Source organism: Heterocephalus glaber, unplaced genomic scaffold (assembly GCF_053883595.1).
Source record: "Heterocephalus glaber isolate CG9 unplaced genomic scaffold, H.glaber_assembly_v1.0 deba00001555, whole genome shotgun sequence".
Taxonomy (NCBI): Eukaryota; Metazoa; Chordata; class Mammalia; order Rodentia; family Bathyergidae; genus Heterocephalus; species Heterocephalus glaber.
Genome location: NW_028258346.1, coordinates 16,199,475 through 16,220,259, shown reverse-complemented (window position 1 = coordinate 16,220,259; position 20,785 = coordinate 16,199,475). Strand labels below are relative to the sequence as shown.

At 39.5% G+C, this 20,785-nt stretch overlaps 1 protein-coding gene across 8 annotated transcripts in view; it reads left to right on the top strand.

Annotated features, from left to right (window-relative positions):
- The window catches only part of Samd12 (sterile alpha motif domain containing 12), a 422,167-nt gene that overhangs the window by 298,037 nt on the left and 103,345 nt on the right, over nt 1-20,785 (top strand). For 2 of the 8 annotated variants that reach the window (XM_087190717.1, XM_021262729.2), the window contains one exon: nt 1-2,289. This exon is cut by the window's left edge and continues 39,675 nt beyond it. The exons of 5 other annotated variants lie outside the window; for them this stretch is intronic. Coding sequence is in view for 1 of the 3 variants with exons in the window: in XM_087190710.1 (XP_087046836.1) it covers nt 13,770-15,434 (1,665 nt within the window). In the remaining 2 variants the exon portion in view is untranslated. One more of the 8 variants, XM_087190710.1, reaches the window with a different exon arrangement.

Sequence of the window (20,785 nt, the reverse complement as noted above, 5' to 3'; positions counted from 1 at the left end):
AGCATCAGATGGTTGAGTGTGGGTAGAGAGTAGGACTGTTCCAGTCACATATTCACCAGGGACTTTCCCATGAGCCTGCACGTTCTTGGGCCCACCCATTGATAAATTCATGAAGCCCACACTGCCAGCATCTCTAGGACACCAGGGAAAACAAACAGAAGTTACGGCCACAGAAAACCCAAACATCAAACAAGACAAAACCCTGGAGCTGTGGCTTATAAATATCCCTGTTCTGCTAGTCTGCTCTTTCTTTACTCTGTTACAAATCAGCATCATGAGCGATACAGGTCAATAAAATCAGAGCACCAGATGCTTCTGTCAGAAGGCAGAGATGATGAATACCAAGTTCAGAGTTTCCCTCTAACTCTTAGCACTATCGCAACTATTGTCACCAATAAACCGTTTCCTCTCTGACTCTCTTTAGCGCTTCCTGTAACTCCTCATTTTTCATCTTCCTGTTTGTTTAAAGAACGTTGTTCCTTACCAAGTGTCTTAGTTCTAGGTGCTAAGTTCCCTGATAGTTTCTTCTATGCGGGCACCAAGCGCCCTGCATATGTCATCTACTGACCACTGAAACAACTCAGTTTGACAGCTGAGCAAAAGTCTCCAGGGCTGTGGGATAGGAAGTGCCGGGGCAGGGGCTCGAGCAGGGTTTGCTGTCGTGGGAGACAGGGCTGTCTTCCCAGCTGTGGTCCCTACAGATTTGTGATGCAGATGGAAGTCCCACAAGGGAACCAAATGCCAGTTTTAGATGTGGGCCCTGTGCTGGGTGCTTAGACTGTGTATATTTCACCTGGCTCTGCAAACCTCCCTGACCATTCTCAATGGAATCTATCCGATTCTGCTGCTGCCTAGGTGTTGACCAAGAGCTGCGGATCCACCTATCTCCCATGCTTCCTCTTTTCCTCCTTTAATCAGTCCTTCCTAATCACAGCTGCCTGGTCCCACCACCCGGGCTTCCCAGCTAAAAAGACCACAGAGCACCCTGCCAGCTATGACACATTGCCCCAAAGGTACCGAAGAAAATGTTTTCATCTCAACAAGCTCAGGGAGTGGTAGTGTTTGCCTTTATTATTAATTTTTTTAAGATGCTGGGAAGAAAAGGAAGGTTGTATGTGCTTCAGAAGAAGGAAGGGAGAGGGATGGTGGAGAAACGGGAAACAGGCCATGCTCAGGGATGAACAGGTCCCAACATAGCCAAAAAAAATGCCGTGTCTAAGTGCACCTCTGACAGAAGGGTCCAACACAGCCTTCTAACATATGCTTACTGCTTCCCACCAGACTCACGCCACGATGTCATAAGCAGCCAAGTCAGCTCTTTCCTCAAACTTTAAACAAGGGATCTCGGAGGGGCTGGCTTTTAAAAGAGTAGCAGCTACTTCTTGATGCACATCTGCCTGGTGCTGTGTACTGCACTGTCTAGGACGTGCAGTGTCCCAGTCATCTGCACAAAACTCTGTGAAATTGGTAAGTCATTATTCTTAGCCTATAGATGAGAAAACCAAGGTTGAGAAAACATGAGAAAATTGTCTACTGTCACACCTGTCACGCAGTTGGATCTGGTATCAAAAGTGAGTGGTGTTCTCTCCAAACCCTGTGTCCATTTCTGCTATGCTACATTATCAGCATTAGGGCAGTCTTTCAAGAATGCCTACTCATGTTAATGAATCTTTATTAGAGGGATGACACAAGTGTTTAGAACCTGGGGGGAGCCTGTTGATGCCACAGTGAGAAAATAGCTTTGGTTCCTTATTTTTAAATGGCAACATTCATATTTCATTAAATACAGCAAAGCTTAAAGCTATAACGTGGATTACTTGCCTTTTCTTACTTACTTAGTTCTTTGGGAGGACGTCTCTTATGTCCTCACCAAAGTTTGTGTGATCACTTTAACCTGGACACAATCAGATTTCTCATAGAAATTTAATTTCAGACTCATGAGTGCCCATTGTACACTGAGGGCAAAATGGATTTAAAAACCAAGTTGGGCAGGTCCAATCCAGAAGCTCACCCACGCACCTGCCTCTTTTTTGTGACCATTCTTAAACATGGCTAAGAGCCAAGAAATCAAATAGTGGAGTCAGGAGGAGCCTGTGTGGATGTACAGGGTGTGGCGGTACCTAACACAAATGCCGGCACTCAAACTCGAATTCTGTGAGCTTTGGCTAGGTCATAGGCCTGCTTGGGATCATGCTGCTTCTAAAAATATAAATTTTGATCTGCTACTTTTTGAAGTTTTCCTATTTCCCATTTTCTAGAAAATGATGCTGCTGAGTATATGTATGTCACCTCTGGCAATTGCGAGAGAGTTTAATGAATTTTCTACCATCATTTCCAGTCAATCCTGACGCTCCATTTTTGTCTAGATAGAAAAAATAAGAGAAGCTATTTCATATTCCTTATGGATAAAGACTGGAGGGGACAGGGATGCATCCAGCAATCAGAATGACTCCCTGGTCAGTCTAATTGTGCAGATGTTCAGAACAGGGTATGCTGATTCTTGTCTGATTCTGTGTGAAAACTGACAGGCTCATATTGCTTGAAGGAATGTAATGAGGTCATCTTTACCAGTTCAGCCTCAAACCAGGTGTACACCCAAACTAAATGGCAAAGACATGGGCTGAGTGTCTTATCTATCTGTACAAGTGCAAGAAACCTGAAGCCTTCTTTACTTTGTCTTGGAGGGAGCGAAAAATAAAGGTTCCTCACAATGAGTCCAAAGACCATATGTGGAAGGGCTTCAGCTAACGAGGTTGGCAGAGGGCAGTGTGGGCAGTCTTTTGAAGTTCCTTTGTTCTACCCCTTGTATTGACATGAAAGCTATGACTCAGAATCACACACCTTCCAGAATGTGATACAGATTGCTTCAGGATACCAGTGGGCATCTAGAGACCAGAAACTATTCCTTCTTTACCCTTAGTCTTTATGAAAGAGAACGTACCATAAGAGGCAAAGTTTCTGCATGAAACCCTTAGGTGATGGGAATAGAACCTTACTGCCCAGCCCAAAAGCTAACCTCCTTTTTATTCCATATTTGTCTCTTTAGTCTCCTCTATCCACACATTTTCTCTTTGCAGTCTTTGCTCATTCTGTTTTCCTCCATCTCTCCAAGTTCTAGCCATACTACAAGACCCAGTGAAAACCTTCCTCTTTGTAGAAGGCTGATCACTGGGGCATGGGATGCAGCACTGTTCCCTGGAGTTTGGTGCTTTCTTCTCACTCTTTAGCTTTATCTCACAGATTTCTTTGGGTGTGGTCCGTGTCCCTTACATGCCTTTTCAGATGGAGGATGGCTGATCATAGGAAGATTGCAAGGCCACTTTCTGAGTCTGTGAGAAGAATGCTTGATGGATCAGCTGAGCAGCAAGAAGTGGAACATTCAGGCTGTTTCTCTGCCCTTCCATAACTAGCTCATGAATGCCGAGGGAGTGAGAAGCTCCTGTATTGGGTTTGTGTTCCATGCTGCCTCCTCGTAACAGCTCAAACCATTTTCGTTCATCGATGTTCCAAAATGTGCCATTACCATAATAAGAAAAAGATCTAAATGAGGCTGGAAAGCAGTATCTCTTTTTTTGCCAAAAAACAATATTTATTTTAACAATAAAGTGCCAGAGAAAATACTATTTATTTTCTCCCTGACTCCTGCCCAAATATTAAGATAATGTTAAATTCCACATACAGCTACCCTTAGGGCTAGATTTTATTTATGATATGTCTAGACCCACTGGAATTTTTATTATTTGTTTATTTAATCCAAGCAATTTCATATCCAGTTTATGTTACCTGATGCTTAATTTGGGCTTAAATGATACTCTTAAGGAAAAAGAAAAAATATGAATATATATGTATATATGTGTACATATACATGTATGTGGAGAGATATAGAAAATATTTGTGAATTTTAAATGTATATCGGCATATATACATATATTTCATATAAATAAAATTTAAAAATCTCAAAGAACCACAGCTAATAAAAACAATCTGCATGGCAAAAATAGTCACATTTGCATTAAAAACTGAACTTCCCAGTATTTCCAGTCCGAAGAACTGAGTGTTGTCAGCTGAGGCATCTGCGTCCTGATCCCCATCAGTTTTAGCAAATCCCAGTAACATTTGAGGTTCCTTCTCATTTCGTGAAGAACAAAAAGTTCCCTATAGTTACACCACTTACCACCGAGGTTAATTGGAATTTCGACTTCAACAATTTCTGGAAGCTTAGAGCAAAATACTGTATTGTGTTTGAAAAGCAAGAAAAACACACTTCAGGAGACTGAGGTGTGGGTTTACACCGAAGTTTCGTTTCCTGCAGACCATAGAAGGAGCAGGAAGCTGCCGGAGCCCAGCCTTTAACCTACGCAGCAACAGCCTGCACCTGCAGCCTGCATAGGAGAGAGACGAGGAAGCAGCAGCCCCTCCCTGCGTTGGACCACATCCTTGGGTAAATGAGAAGAACAGGCTTGGAGTTAGGAGACCAGAGTTCCGGTGCTTTCCAGACTTTTTACTCTGAGTGTGTGACGAGGCCACTCCTAACATTGATCTCCCCTCTTAAGGAAAGGAAGTCATGGTTTTCCTCACACCTTAAAGTCATGACGATCATACCAGAAAGTGGAAATGAAAGGACCTGATGTACTGTAACCGAGGCAAATTAAGCTATTACCACCTAGTGTCATTCAGCTCCAGCTGCCCAAGCCTCTTCCCCAGATGATTTGCCTCAAAACAGGGATCACCGGTGTCTTTCTGCAGTGGCTGCTGACCTCATTTCTGCCCAAAGCACCTAAAGGATACAGCCCGTGTCTGTGACTGAGGTTCTCTTTGCAGGCCAGTAGGAGAGGAGACTCAGTTTGAAATGTGGGAGGACCTGAGCTTTCAATGAAAAATGTGGATGAAGAGCAAAGTTTAGTGAGGGTAGAGAGAGTGCTTTAGACACTGGAGTCATGGTGCACTCTACCGGCAAGTCCTCAAGACCAGCACCCTGCCCTGTGCCATCCTGGCAGGGTTCTGCCTTACTTCTAGGTGTATCATGTTACAGAGAAGCCCAGCATGCAGATGATACATTCTCCTCTGGGTCTGATCTGGAGACTTTCACTTTCTGCCAAATGTCAGCAAGTCTATTTCTAAAACAGCCTAGTATCTATCAGAAGACACATTCATCCCGCACATATCTACTGAGTTCCTGTTACAGAGCAGGCACTGCGCTAGGAGATGACAAGTCAAGAGTGAGCAAGGTAGATTCAGGCCCTGCCTCAAAGCATTCTGCATTCCTGGCTCTTTCCCAGGCACTGGCCATGGAAAAGCAAGTTTCCCTTGAAGGAAAGAAACTCCTCTCCACTGGTCATATGCAATACCACAATCGGAAAGAGCACTGGATTCTGAGTCCCTGTAGGATCGCCATTCTTTCTTACTAACTCATCATGTGATCTTCCCTTCTCTTTCCTTTTCTGTGGGATTAGAGGCCACAATGAGCTCCCTGAGGACTCTTTCAATTCTGAAGTAGCGTAATTCCCACACCTTAGGGAAATCTGACCATGGTTTCCACATTTGTCAAAGAGAAATGGTGATATTGTCCTGCTGGCACCATTGAATATTTCTGAAGTTGAATTAGATGATATATTAGTGAGTTTTAGCAATATTAAGTGTCCAAGCAAACTTAATGTTGCTCCCGAGACTGATTTAGGGTGTTATCACTAACAAAGGACAAAAGGACATGGTCTTGCAGTTTCTCTTGAAGGTGAAGAAGAATGTATGCTTCTGCCGCTGAAGCCTAAAGCTAGAGATACCTGTCTGTGCAGGTGGCTGACTTCGCCTGCAATTATTAAGACCTCTTATTTCTAGTATATGTGCTGCCAAAGCGAGCACAAGAGCCCTTATTTCTAGATAACTTCCCCCACCAATGTGCCTGGGGCACAGAATGTGTATAGTAGTACAATTGAGATAAGTCTCAGGTGGCTAATGAGAAAATAACCTCCTGTCACCATTTATGTGTGTTCAGTAGGAGCTGGGCTCAAACCGGTTTCTCACTTTGAAAAAATGCTTAAGCCTTTTCCCTCTCCCTGTTGCTACTGCTTGAAAATTGCTTTTGGAAGCTGATGTACAACTTTTTATTTCTCCAAAGCGTGATAGTTCAGAGTCATAGTTCCCCCCGGGTCGTTGAACACTATGAGCAACATCCAGGCCACCTTCATGATACTTCTGTTTAGAAACACCCTAGGGTATCGATGATAAGGCTGTCTTTCCTTCTATCTAAATTCAAGCTTATCCCTGCTCCTGTGGCAGAGTGGGCAACATGGCTGATAGGAGATAAGGCCAACTCACTTTTAGGAGCTGTGCTTCTCTCCAAGTTGCTTGGCTACAGAAGGGCACTAGGGGAATGTTTTGCATTTACTGTGACACCATAGTAACTGGACTAAAAATATATTTTGACTAAGATTGAAGACATTATCCTATCATTTGCAGGAGTGTTTTCTTTTAGAATCCCACATTCAGCTAAAGAAAGAGTTGTGGCTACTGATCTTGTTTACCTGAATATTTACAACATTAAAAAGTCCTCAAGCTTTCTGTTGATTTATTATGCTCTGTGTCCCTATCACCACCATGGAAAGGACAGAGTGACCTAGTGGCCTAGTCCATGTGCAAGTGGAGTGAAAGTGCAAAGATCAGCTCTGAATCTCTGCAGTATCCTTTAGGAGGGACTCGTTCCCAGATGAGAAATCTGCTAACAGACGTCATGTGTGTCCATGTGTTTGTGTACGTGTTGTCTACACTCAAGTGGCCTTCTTAGCCAACTGCCTCTTGGGGGAAGTAAATCCCATCAGATCAGATGGTTTGAGTTTTATGAGCTGCCCCAGAAATACTGACATCTCAGGTGCATTGGGGGAAAAGACTGTGCTACTTGGAAATCAGCAACAATGCATCAAATATGCATGTCCCAGTTATAGCACTAAAGTAGGCTTCTTACTCCGTTTTCCACAGAGAAACCAGTGACAATACACCCCACCATGTCAAAACAAGGAAATGGTGGGTGAATGAACAGTTTCAATCCTATATCTCACAGCTGCAATTCAAAGCAAAGAAATTCATCAGAAATGGGTGACTAAAATCACATTTTAAAAGATAACAGTGTTTGCATCACTTCTCATGTAATCATTTCTTCTTAGTGCTAATCATAAACAATAACAAGCTGGTAATATCTGAGCATTGCCTCATATTAAAACACATGAGGGCACACCCAAGTTTGATCTAGATTTCCATTCCAGTTAAAAAGCATGGGAAGATGTTAGGGTATTTTTCTTTTGATGTGTGTTCCATTAGAAATAAAAGACTGTTTTTCTGACCAGTAGAAGGTCATAAAAATAACAGTACTGACACCAGCTGATTGTAATTTATGTGTCAGAAAAAAAACAGTTGTTAAGCTTTCCACTCAGCAAGGGAAAAACTTGTCAGGGTGAGTATTTGAGCTTTTTGACCATTTGAAATTCATTTTCATTTTTGCGTCCGAGGCTGAACCAACCCCAGACCCAGATGTGCAGTTGGTTTCTGTTCAATTTCAGCTCCTTTGGGAAAATTATGCTGAATTGCATAATTTTTTCCTGAATGCCAAGATTATGTAAACACACCCATTTCATTTTAACAACAGAACTACGGGTGCCTACTGGGAGAACAAGCTAATACTCTCTTCTCTATGTTGTGTGTTGGAACACACCTTGCACGGAGCAAGATTTTAAGCCTTTTATAACTTCCAGTACTAACACATCTTATTAGATACTTTTCAAACACACATGGATGCACATAATGGGAACAATGCATCTTCTGTTCACTTTAACCTGCCATATTGGTTCCTTTGATCATGCGTGAAGTTTCCCAAAGGAAAACTTGCTCAACTTGGTTTTGCATTTGTGACCAGAACCTTTTCCTTAGCACTTTGCCCATGGTAAGTTCAACACTATTAAAGCACAGTGCTAAAATAAGATTAGTTTATCTATAGAACTCTTGGGTCCTTCATGGAAATTGGCAAGGTGCTTTTCAGTAACAGTGTAGGCGTAGTCTGCAGAGGAGTGTGGGCCTTGCATACATGATACATATATTGTATGAAATGTACTGTACATAAACCAGTATCAGGAGACGTTAGGGAAAGTTTAGTTATTCTCAGAGGTTAAAGGATTTTAAATGAAAGCTATTGGGTCAACAGTAAAAGTGACAATTAAAAATTGTTTGACACTGGAACTCAAACAAAGATTTGCTTTGAAGCCTTTGTGTATGTTATCAGTTTCTGTTTTCCCACAATCTAGATTCTTTCTGGAGTCGATAAATACTATGTATACTAACAGAATGAACCCTAGTAATTAGCAGAGTTCTAACCAATACTGGGAAAATAGCTGCACTGTTTGCTATGAAAATTCCCAGTGATTGTTCTCACAAGCTTGGAAAAGAATCACTGGAAGCTCTCTATTTGGGTCAGAGTAGCATGGTTCAGAGGAAAGGTCATGGACTGCAGAATTAGGTGTGGAAGAGTGTGAGTCCTGATTCAGTAATTTAATAAGCTCAAAATAGTCTCAATATATCATCTTTAAAATGGGGGTAACAGTTACTGTTTAATGGAATGGTTATTCAGGATTAAATAAGGTGAGTATAGGAAAACAGTATATATAATGGACAGAAAATATTAAGATTAATCCTTTTTGTTTCCTTGATCCCCTAGAGATAATAATCTGAGGGTGGAATTCTGCCAGTGTTTCTACTCAGGAGACCCACAAATCAAGTCTAATTTCCCCCCTTTATCCCAGGCCTGCATATAAATCTTTCAAAGCTACATAAGGAAATGATTGCATGGAAACCAAAGCATGGTCTTCCATCTCAAACAAGATGAATGACCAGATGTTTAGAGAAAATGCTCCCACTTTGCACTTAAATGTGCTAAATCTCAAGTAGACAGAACAGTCAAAGTCAAGAAACACTCAAAGCTCCATTTCACAGAGACCCTTGGCATTTGGGGTCTAGGCTAAGAGTATCGTGTGACAGGTGGGCAAGACAAGGCTTGAGGAAGATAGAAGTTGAATCACATATGCTTCCCCTACAAGGCAGAGAAACAGGAGCCCAAAGATGGACAGCTTCCAGTGTTCATAGGCAAATTAGGGATACTTATACAGAGCACTTGTTTTTCCAGACTTGAAGTGGAAGGTACTTCTGGTCTATGATTTTTAAGTCTGTAGAGAAACTAGAGAGAAACCTTCAGAAATATCCTCAAGAAGTCAAAAAAGAAAGGTGGTAATAGAAGAAATACAGAAATGTATAACAGATAACACAAAATAAAGTAGTAGATTTTAATGAAAACAATTCCATTGACAAAAATTGTCAAACTAGGTCAATACATACAAAATCAGACAAAAACCTAGCTGTGTGTTATTTATAAGAGATGCAGGATGGCAGAAAGTAAACATTAGAAACATTGCATTCTGGACAAATAAGGAAAATAATTTTTAATATAGTGATATCAAACAATAGAATTAAAGGCAAAAAGTTACATGCTAGAGATGAAACGGTACACTGTGCTTTCTTAAAAGTTAACATTTTCCAGGAAACTACAGTAATGTTTAATTTATGCACTGAATAGCATAGCTTCAAATATTAAAGCAAGTTGATACAAGTGCAATAAAAATATGAAATTCCACACCATGTAGAAAATGTTCGTTATATGCAAGAACACAATGAATAACCTGACCTCGAGGACACATAAAGAGCACTGTTCTCACAGCCGGGCAGCCGTTGGTCCCTTGGGAGAGACAGAAAAGTGTGCACATTAATCCTGTGGCTGAGCATGAAAACAAATCTCAACAAATTTTAAGGACTCCATTTTGTAACACAGCATCCAGGCAAATCAAGTACAGAAAATAACCTGCATGTGTATATATGGAAACTTAAATATCCACTTGTAAATAATGTATGAATCAAAGAATAAAGCATGATAGATATTATGGAAATTAACATGAGTGCTACTTAAAAATAGGTGGAATACAGCTAAAGTAATAAAGAGATATTTATAGCTTTCTATGCTTATGACAAAACAAAAAATATATAATGGTTTAAACATCAATTGGAATTTTTAGAAAATAGCAGAATAAACTCACCAGTAATGAGGGAATTTAAGGTAACCAAAACTAATAAAATGGAAAACAAAAATAGAGGGTCCATAAATACTGAACGTTGGATCTTTGGGAAGATAATGAATTAATATGACTTATCTCATGACCCTGAAAAATAAATGAATTGCACAAGTCAACAACATACAGGACACAAAGGGGTCTATAAGTACATATTATGAGAAGCTATCAGATGAAAAAGGCATTGTAAACTATGTAAATAAATTTTAAAATTTAGAAAAAATAGTGTAAGAACACATAAATTTTAAAAACTAATTTGAGGAAAAATTAAAAATCTGGACACCCTACTGAGGTCCCCAGTCCCACGGAACATGCCGAATCAGCCCGCTGCAGACAGGCAGGTCTGTGGGCACCCTACCAAGGTCCTGAGTCACACGGAACATGCCGAATCAGCCCGCTGCAGACAGGCAGGTCTGTGCATGCCCTACCGAGGTCCTGAGTCACGGGGAAGACACCAAATCACCCCACTGCAGACGGGCAGCCACCTGATTCCACATTACAAAGGCGTAGAGGACACCAGATCACCAGACCAAGGTACTGAGTCCCACTGTTCCCAGCCCAGAGGTAAGGGCTTCTGAGCCATCGTCCCACTGCTCCTGGTCCAGAGAAAGGGGCTTCCCAGTCACCATCCCTCCCGCTGCTCCCAGCCCAGAGGAAAGGGCTTTTGGGCCACCTTCTGTCCCACTGCTCCTGGCCCAGAGGAAGGGGCTTCCAGGCCACCATCCCTCCCACTGCTCCCGGCCCAGAGAGAGGGGCTTCTGAACCATCCCACTGCTTCTGGTCCAGAGGAAGGGGCTTCCCAGCCACCATCCCTCTGGCTGCTCCCAGCCCACAGGAAAGGGCTTTTCAGTCACCATCCCTACCGCTGCTCCCAGCCCCTGTCCCACCTCACCCACCTCAGAGGAGGTAATCCATGCAGGCGCTAACAGCCCTCCACCCCAGTCAAAATGAGAAAACACATAAATAAGTCTCAAAACCAGACTTCCAGATCACCTACGGCAACCCCAAAGGGAAATGAGATGGAACACTCTGATACTCAACCACCTGGACCCACTGAACTGGCAACAAAAGGGGATCTGGAAAAAATGAAATCAGAAATAATTTCTCAGATAACAGGAGAAATTGTGCCCTTAGTGCAAGACATGATTAATAAATCTAGAGAGGAGCTGAGGAACATGATGGAATCCCAACATAAGAAACAAATGGAATCCATAAAACAGATGCAAATAGATTTCCAGGACATGAAAAACTCCATTGAAAGTCTACACAGCAGAATGAGCCAATGTGAGGACAGAATTTCAGATATAGAAGATTGCAATTAGAGACCAGGAAAAGAAAAATTGCTTCAAAATGATAAGGGAACATGAGAAATCAATCCAGCAGCTGCTAGATGATGCAAAGAAGAATAACATAAGACTGATTGGGCTCAATGAAGAAACAGGAGACAGTACAGATGACATAAAAAATCTCTTCACAGAAATAATGGCAGAAAACTTCCCAAGCAGGGGAAAAGAGCTTGACATACAGATAAGTAAAGCATATAGGACTCCAAATAGCCTTGATCAAAAAAAATCTACACATAGGCATATAATTGTTAAGATTCCAGAAACTCAACAGAAGAACAAAGTTCTCCAAGCAGTCAGAGAAAAGAAACAAATCACATACAAAGGAAGCCCATCAGAATCACAGCAGACTTCTCAACACAAACCATCAAGGCAAGAAGAGCTTGGAGTGACATATTCCAAGCCCTAAAAGAAAACAGCCTCCAACCCAGATTGATGTACCCTGCAAAACTATCTTTCAAAATTGATGGAGAAATAAGATACTTTCATGACAAAGAGCACCTTAGGAACTTCATGAATACCAAACCAGCACTCCAAAGAATTTTACACAATATCCTAGGAACAGACATTGAGGATCACAACCCCAGGAAGCAAAGCAGAATGAACCCATCTGGCATGACAAAAAATTAAATGTAAAGGGGGAGAACCCCAAAAAAGAAAAAGTCATGGCAATGACAAGTCAATATGTTTCAGTTGTAACCATCAATGTTAATGGTCTCAATTCACCAATCAAAAAAAATAGACTGGCAGAATGGGTCAAGAAGCAAAATCCAACAATATGCTGCATACAAGAAACACACTTAATTCAAAAGGATACTCATAGACTGAAAGTTAAAGGGTGGAAAACAATACTGCATGTGAAAGGAACCCGAAAAAAATCAGGAGTAGCTATCCTCTTTGCAGATCAAGTAGATTTCAAACCAACACTGATTAAGAGAGACCAAGAAGGACACTACATCCTTGTAAAGGGAAGAATCCAAGAGGAAGAGATAACAATCATAAATATCTATGCACCAAACACTAGTGCGCCCAACTATATAAAACAAATACTAACAGACATGAAAAGTCATATATGCACTAATACAATTGTAGTGGGGGACCTCAACACCCCACTGTCACAAATAGATAGATCAACTAGACTAAAAATAAGTAATGAAATATTAGAACTCAATCGAACTCTTGAACAAATGAGCTTAACAGATGTTTACAGAGTCTTCCACCCCACCAAATCAGAATACACATTCTTCTCAGCTGCACATGGGTTATTATCCAAAATAGACCACATACTCACACATAGAACATGTTTAAGTAAGTGCAAAGGAATTGAAGTTATCCCCTGTATATTATCAGACCATAGTGCGATGAAATTGGAGATCAATAGCAAAAGAAACTCAAAACATTTCATAAACACGTGGAAATTGAACAACACACTTCTGAATAACCAATGAGTCACAGAGGAAATTAAAGAAGAAATCAGACAGTTTCTTCAATTAAATGACAAAGACAATACAACATATCTGAATCTATGGGACACAATGAAAACAGTCTTAAGAGGGAAATTCATAGTAGTGAATATGCATATTAGAAAAACAGAATGAATCCAATTAAACAACCTGATGCTTAACCTCAAGCTTTTAGGAAAAGAAGAGCAGGACAACCCCAAAGCTCATACAAGGGAGGAAATTATAAAGATCAGAGGAGAAATCAATGCAATGGAGACTAAGAGAATGATACAAAAAATCAATGAAGCCAAGAGTTGGTTCTTTGAAAGAATCAACAAAATTGACAAACCTTTAGCCAAGCTTGTCAGAAAAAGGAAAGAAAAGGCCCAAATCCATGCAATTAGGAATGAAAAGGGTGAAATTACAACAGACCCAGCAGAAATCCAGAGGATCATCAATATCTACTTCCAGAACCTATACACCAATAAGATGGACAACACAGAAGAAATGGACAGATTCCTAGATACATATGAATTACCCAAGTTGAACAAAGAAGACCTAAAAATTCTGAACAACCCAATATCAACCAATGAAATTGAAAACATAATTAAAAACTTATCAACTAAGAAAAGCCCGGGCTCTGATGGCTTCACTGCTGAATTCTACAAGACATTTAGAGAGGAACTGCTGCCACTGCTGTTTAAACTCTTCAATGAAATTGAAAGGGAAGCAATACTCCCAAATTCATTCCTGGAAGCAAGCATCACCTTGATCCCAAAGCAGAGAAAGACCCAAGTGAAAAAGAGAACTATAGGCTAATCTCACTAATGAACATAGATGCAAAAATCCTTAATAAAATACTGGCAAACAGAATGCAGAAGATCATCAAGAAGATTATACACCCTGATCAAGTGGGATTCATCCCAGGGATGCAGGGATGGTTCAATATACGAAAATCAATCAATGTAATACACTATATCAATAGAGCCAAGAACAAAAAGCATATGATTATCTCCATAGATGCAGAAAAAGCATTTGACAAAATCCAACATGCATTTATGATGAAAACCCTACAAAAAATTGGAATAGATAGTCTCTACCTCAAACTGATAGAAGCCATCTATGAAAAACCAACAGCCAATATCATACTAAATGGTCCAAAACTGAAATCCTTCACACTCAAATCAGGAACAAGACAAGGATGTCCACTATCACCACTCTTGTTCAATATACTTCTGGAAACATTAGCCACAGCAATTAGACAAGAGAAAGAAATAAAAGGAATAAAGATAGGTAATGAAGAAGTCAAATTGTCATTATTTGCAGATGACATGATACTCTATCTAGAAGATCCCAAGAACTCCAGCAAAAGTCTTCTAGACTTAATAACCAAATTCAGTCAAGTGGCTGGTTACAAGGTCAACACACAAAAATCAATAGCTTTCCTCTACATGAATGACAGACTCACTGTGAGAGAAATAGGGCAAATAATTCCTTTCACAATAGCATCCAAAAAACTGAAATACCTAGGAATCATCCTAACGAAAGAAATCAAAGACCTCTTCTCTGAAAACTATGGCACTCTGAAAAGAGAGATTGAAGATGATATCAGAAAATGGACAGACATCCCCTGCTCCTCTGTAGGAAGGATTAATATAGTGAAAATGGCCATACTTCCAAAACTGCTATATAGATTTAATGCAATTCCAATTGAGATCCCAGCAGCATTCTTCATAGGCCTCGAGAAAACAATCCAAAAATTCATTTGGAGCAAGAAGAGACTCAGAATAGCAAAAGCAATTCTAGGTAACAGAGACATGGCAGAGGGTATCACAATCCCCAACCTGCAACTCTACTACAAAGCTACTGTGATGAAAACAGCATGGTACTGGCAAAGAAACAGACTTGAGGACCAGTGGAACAGATTAGAAGATGCAGAAACAACGCCAGACACACTCAGCCATCTCATCTTTGACAAAGGAGCCAAACACCCTCACTGGAGGAAAGATAGCCTCTTTAATAAATGGTGCTGGAAAAATTGGGCTTCAACTTGCCAAAGATTAAAACTAGACCTGTATCTCTCACCATGCACTAAACTAAAATCAAAATGGATTAAAGATCTAAATATTCAGATAGAAACTCTGAACCAGTTGGAACAGAGGTTAGGTAGAACCCCTGAAGGCATTGGTATAGGAAAAGATTTTATGAACAAAACCTCAGTTGCCCGTGAACTAGCACAAACAATCAACAAATGGGATCTCTTCTTATCAAAAGGCTTCTGCACAGCAAGAGAAACCACCAGCAGTGTGAAGAGACAGCCCACAATGTGGGAAAAAATCTTTACCTGCTCTTCCTCACACAAAGGTCTACTATCTCGAATCTATAAAGAACTTAAAAAGATCAGACCTCCCAAATTTAAAGACCCAATCCAAAAATGGGCATCTGAAATGAACAGACATTTCTCAGACAAAGAAGTAGAAATAGCAAAATAAATACATGAAAAAATGTTCAACATCACTTGTCATTTGAGAGATGCAAATGAAAACAATGCTGAGATTCCACTTCACTCCAGAAAGAATGGCTGCTATCATGAAATCAACCAATAACAAATGCTGGCGGGGCTGTGGGGAAAGAGGAACCCTGCTCCACTGCTGGTGGGAGTGTAGACTGGTGCAACCACTGTGGAAATCAGTATGGAGATACCTCAAAGAACTAGGACTGGAAATCCCATTTGACCCAGTTATTCCCCTGCTGGGGATCTTCCCCAAAGAATTAAAAGAATCATACCACAGTGATATACGTGCACCCATGTTCATAGCAGCACAGTTTGTAATAGCTAAAACTTGGAAACAGCCCAAATGCCCATCAACTGGAGACTGGATAAAGAAAATGTGATTTTTTAATAAAATGGAGTACTACTCAGCCATAAAAAATGAGAAATTAGAGACATTTATAGCTAAGTGGATGCACATTGAGGCGATACTCTTAGGTGAAATAAATAGGACACACACGTATAAATACCGAATAGTTTCTCTGGTGTGAGAAACTGAAAGTGTAAATAAGGAGTAAGTGTATAATAGGTCATGTGAAATGGGAAGAAAAGGGGCAAAGGGGGAAGGAAGTGGGAGGGCTAGGGGAAAGGATAGAAGGGAATGGGATTAATATGAGAAAATGGAAAAATAGGAACAAAATCTTTGTAAATAAGGAGGACTGGAGGGGTTGTAGGGAGGGCTGGGCAAGGGTGTAAAATACGAACCAAGAGGGACTATGTAAAGGTGCAAATTTCCAATGATGACTGTCATTATATTGTATACCTAAAATGTACCAATGATTAGAATGAATAATTGATAATGTAAAATAGTAATAAAAGGTCCAAAGGGGTAGGGGTAGTGGGAGGCACAGGGGAAAGGAAAGAAGGGAAAGGAAAAAATGATGAGGAATGGAAAAAATGGAAATAAAGTCTTTGTAAATAAGGAAAGGTGGAGGGCGTGAAGGGAGGGCTAGGAATGGGGAAAAAATAAGAACCAAGATGCATTATATAAAGGTACAATTCCCAGTGAGAAATGTAATTGTGTTGTATACCTACAATGTACCAATAAAAGAATTTAATACAAAAAAAAATCTGAATAATCTCATAACTCTGAAAGAAATAAAATTAGTAATTTCCCCCACTGGGAAACATTAGATTAGAAGTTCTTATTGTTAATTCTGCCAAATATTCATCTCCAAAACATAAAAGCTCATTTTTACAATAAAAAATATAGAATATTCCCAAACATATTCTACAAAGGTAGCGTTAGCCTTGGATCCAAAATTTGACAGTCATGTAAGAAAAGTAAACTCACACACTATTCAAACACCTAGAACATTAACAAGTACACAGAACATTAGCAAAGTGACTTAATAATGGGTTTTTAAAATGACAGATCATAAATTTGGGTTTATTCACAAACAAGTTTAGTTGATTATTAAGAAACTAATGTAATTTATCATACTAACTTATTAAAGGATAAACTTATTAAAACTGTGTGTCATCTCAGTAGATACCAAAAACTCATTCAGTGAAATTCTATAATCATTCATGACAAAAATTTTTGACAAAGTAAAAATACAATGTTCTTAAACTAATGAAGTTATCTACAAAAATACATATGGCAAGTATCATAATAATAAAAATTGTCAAAAGCCCTTTTAAAATTAATACAAAATAAGAATCCTTGCTATTACTATATCTATTCAACATAAGTGTGGAAGTTCTATCCTGGATAAACACAGGCTAGGGAATAATTTGTATACCAGAAGATAGACACAAGAGTAGTTCATAGCAACTTTGATTTTAATAGCAGAAAATTAGAAATTACACAATTTTTTTTACTTAAAATGAATTAATCAATTGTGATATCTATGTGAATGTCCACATGGATAAATAATGTTGAGCAAAAGAGCTAATCACGGAATACATATACAATACCATTGCATTTTATGAAGTTTATATAAAGTTCACAAACAGGAAGACTGTAATGTATATTTTGAAATAGCTATATAAACTAAAGAAAAGAAAATAATTCACATGGCATTCATAATCTTGATTACATCAAGAGGAAATACAGGGGTATGGAGTCAGGGAAGGGCTCATGTAAAGTTTTTCTACCTTAATCTAGTAATAGATCCATAGGTATTTATTATTATTTAGACTCTATTTTGTATTATCTATATGGTATTTCATAATAAACAAAACAAATCGCCAATACCAATATCGACAGAATTCATTGTTCCTTGACAAACCAGTCTGTTTCCTTGTCAAAGTTGTCATCTCTGGAAAATTGCCAATCTTATATGCAAGAAACCTCACAAATAAACACTGCACCATTTTTGGTTGATGATAATGTGGTCTGTGGCCAAATTCTATTTTATTTTCTTTCATGTTCTTCTAAATCCAGTCACTTTTTGAGGGACCAGAGCTCCCTACCGTGCAGGGCTCTGAATGACGTGTTCCCTCCATCATTTCCAGATTACTTCTCTGAGTTACTTCCTCAATTGCAAAGCAGAAAACACAATACCTGGCCCATATTGGGAGGGTCAAAATTAAACAAAATGACATCAGCCTGGAATTTTGTAGGCACCAAGTAAATGGTAACTGTTGATTGTTGAGAAGTGAGCTACCTTGTGTAGAATGCCAGTATGGTGTGGGCACAATACAGACGTTGACTACATGGCAATGCATCATGGATCCAGGCCTTGTTTGGGTCTCTTCTATTATGACATACAGTTGTCCTCCCTCAGAACTATACCTGTTCCCTTGATTGTTGGCCCTGTCTCCATAGGAAAGTCCACATTCCTGGAAGTAGGTCCTCTTAGTTCCCCATTTCTCTAGTTTCCCACTCCTCTAGTTTTCCATCTGTGAATCTTCATTGCCTGATATGATTCCTTTTTGGAGCAAGGGGACTCTGAATGTTTCCTGGATAGACTTAACCCACTCTATTCCTCTCGGGCTACGTATTAACTACATGCTTCACAGTAATCATCACTGGTATTTTAGAGCTCAACACAGGGCCATCCTGGAAGGTTTACTGCCCTGGTCTCCCTAACTCTGAGCTTTCCCCTCTTCATCTCAAAAGCTGGTTAGTGAGCCAGTACTTTCTCCAATCACGGAGGTCCTTTTCTTTTAAGTAAAATTCAATGAGGCAACTGACATAAAAGCTGCTACCATGCAGATGACATATAAAAGATCCTCAGACATGATTTTTGTTTCACTGCCTCTCTCCTTCACAGTCTCTCCTTGCATTCAGAAAGCTCCCTGAATTTCCCCAATGAATAATGACTTCCAAGTCTAAGGAAGAGAGATGATAACTTACCCTTGCTTCATTGAGTTTACACTGGAAATTTCTGTGACCTTCACTTATCCAATAATTATATTTAATTGATATAATCAATATCCATTGGCCTTTTTATGATATAAATATTTTATCTTATGTCTTCTCTGTGCTTATTTGTCCTCTGTTCATTTCCTGTGTATTCTTTCTTGCCTTAATTCAGGATACATGTGCCTATTGTATTTTGATCATAAAATCAAGTGTGTGATCTAGGAAATCGTAAAGAATATGCAAAAAAGATTGCTAGGAAATAATTATCTGAACTGTCATTAATTTCCCCTGTAATGACCAAGCCCTAAAAATACTAGAAGTTAGCACACAATGTCTTCTTTGACCTCCCAACTCTCTAAGAAAAGCCCAAATAAACATGAACAATGTTTGCATTCAATGTGCTGTGTTTAGAGTGCCAAAATTGTAATCCAAATAAACATTTAGAAGAAGATGGTGAAAACTTAAGGCCATCATTCCCTGTGGGTGTCCACAGTGTAAATATGAAAAACATACAATGTGAGGTCACATGAGGGTAGTAATGGTATTGCTGGCACTAATGTGTATTCAGGAAATGGAAATATATAGAAAGAGGAGGCAGTTAGTTCTTAGGCATCACTCAAAGAAAAACACAAACATACAGAAAAAGAGGAAGGAAAAGGAAGGTCACTTTCTTTTATAACATTTTCCTTCTGATGTTAGATGGCTACACAGTGAGTCCCGCTCCCAGGATTCTGATTATTTTGGCCAATGTTATTCTCAGGGTCTGTAAACTCAAAGGAGGCTAGTGTTAAGAGGATATATGAGAACATCTAATCATTGTGCTATTAAAAAAAACCCTCAAATACATTTGGGGAGCAGACAGTTGATAGAAATGTGTGAGGACTGGCCGTGATTCTATAAGAAGTAGCTATTACTGCAGAACACTAATGTGTACTTCCCCTCCCCCCACCATTAAAAGTAATCACATTCCAAACAATTTTTTGTTATCGTACAGCCACACTAAATGTGTCTGCTGACCACAAATGGCCCGTGAATTCCAGTTTGTGGGCTCTAATAACTTCCATTACACAGGTGAGAGATACCTATTGGGATAGTGATTATAGGTTAAGCAAACAGGGTAGAAATGAGTCTAGGGTCTGTCTAGGATCCAGATTCATTCACACTGAAGAGTTCAGTCCAAAACTACAAAGGAAGCAATGTGCAGGTATTTTTATGCAAACAATTCTTGCTAGCTGGAATAAAACAAATTAGATGAGAGGAATATAGAAGTTTTATAAACACTACTAAAGCATTGAGATCAATAAAAGAGACTAAAACCTTGATTGAATAAAACATCTTGCTTCCACCTCATTGCATCCTTGTCCATATTGATCAGCTGTAATAGAGCATGACAAAAGGTATTGACTGACTGAGGCAATTCTCAGGTATTTGGGACTTGAAAGCAGCTATAGACTACCAAAGAGGCAATGTTCTACACAAGCCAGAAATGAGCAAGGTTAAGTGGAAGGGGTGGAGGCAGAAGGTGTTCCAATATCTGCATCAATCTGGCAAATGACTTCCTTGAGGCAGAGCCAGCCTGATTTGATTCACCTATAAGTTACAGATAAGCATATGTTGGGTATTGTCTTATAAATAGCTGTTGATAAAATGCCTGTTTAAAGTATTTGCCTGGCTTTCTGTAATATTGATTTCTAAAACACTCTCAAAAACAACAAAAGTGGATCAAGTACATACTTCTACATTTATTCCTCACTTTTAAAAAAACCAACACCAAAAAAATATATAAAGGATAGAAATCTGTTAAGACATGGAAAACAAAGGGAAAGATGACCATATAAAATTTTAGAAAATTTTGGTAGTTAGAAGGCGATAACTCCATAATAAATACATTGTCAGACCCTAGGTGGTGGTATCTGAGCTAAAGAAGATTATTGCAAAGTTTGAGAAACAAGTGGACCCCTAATCTCCTCTCCTCCTCT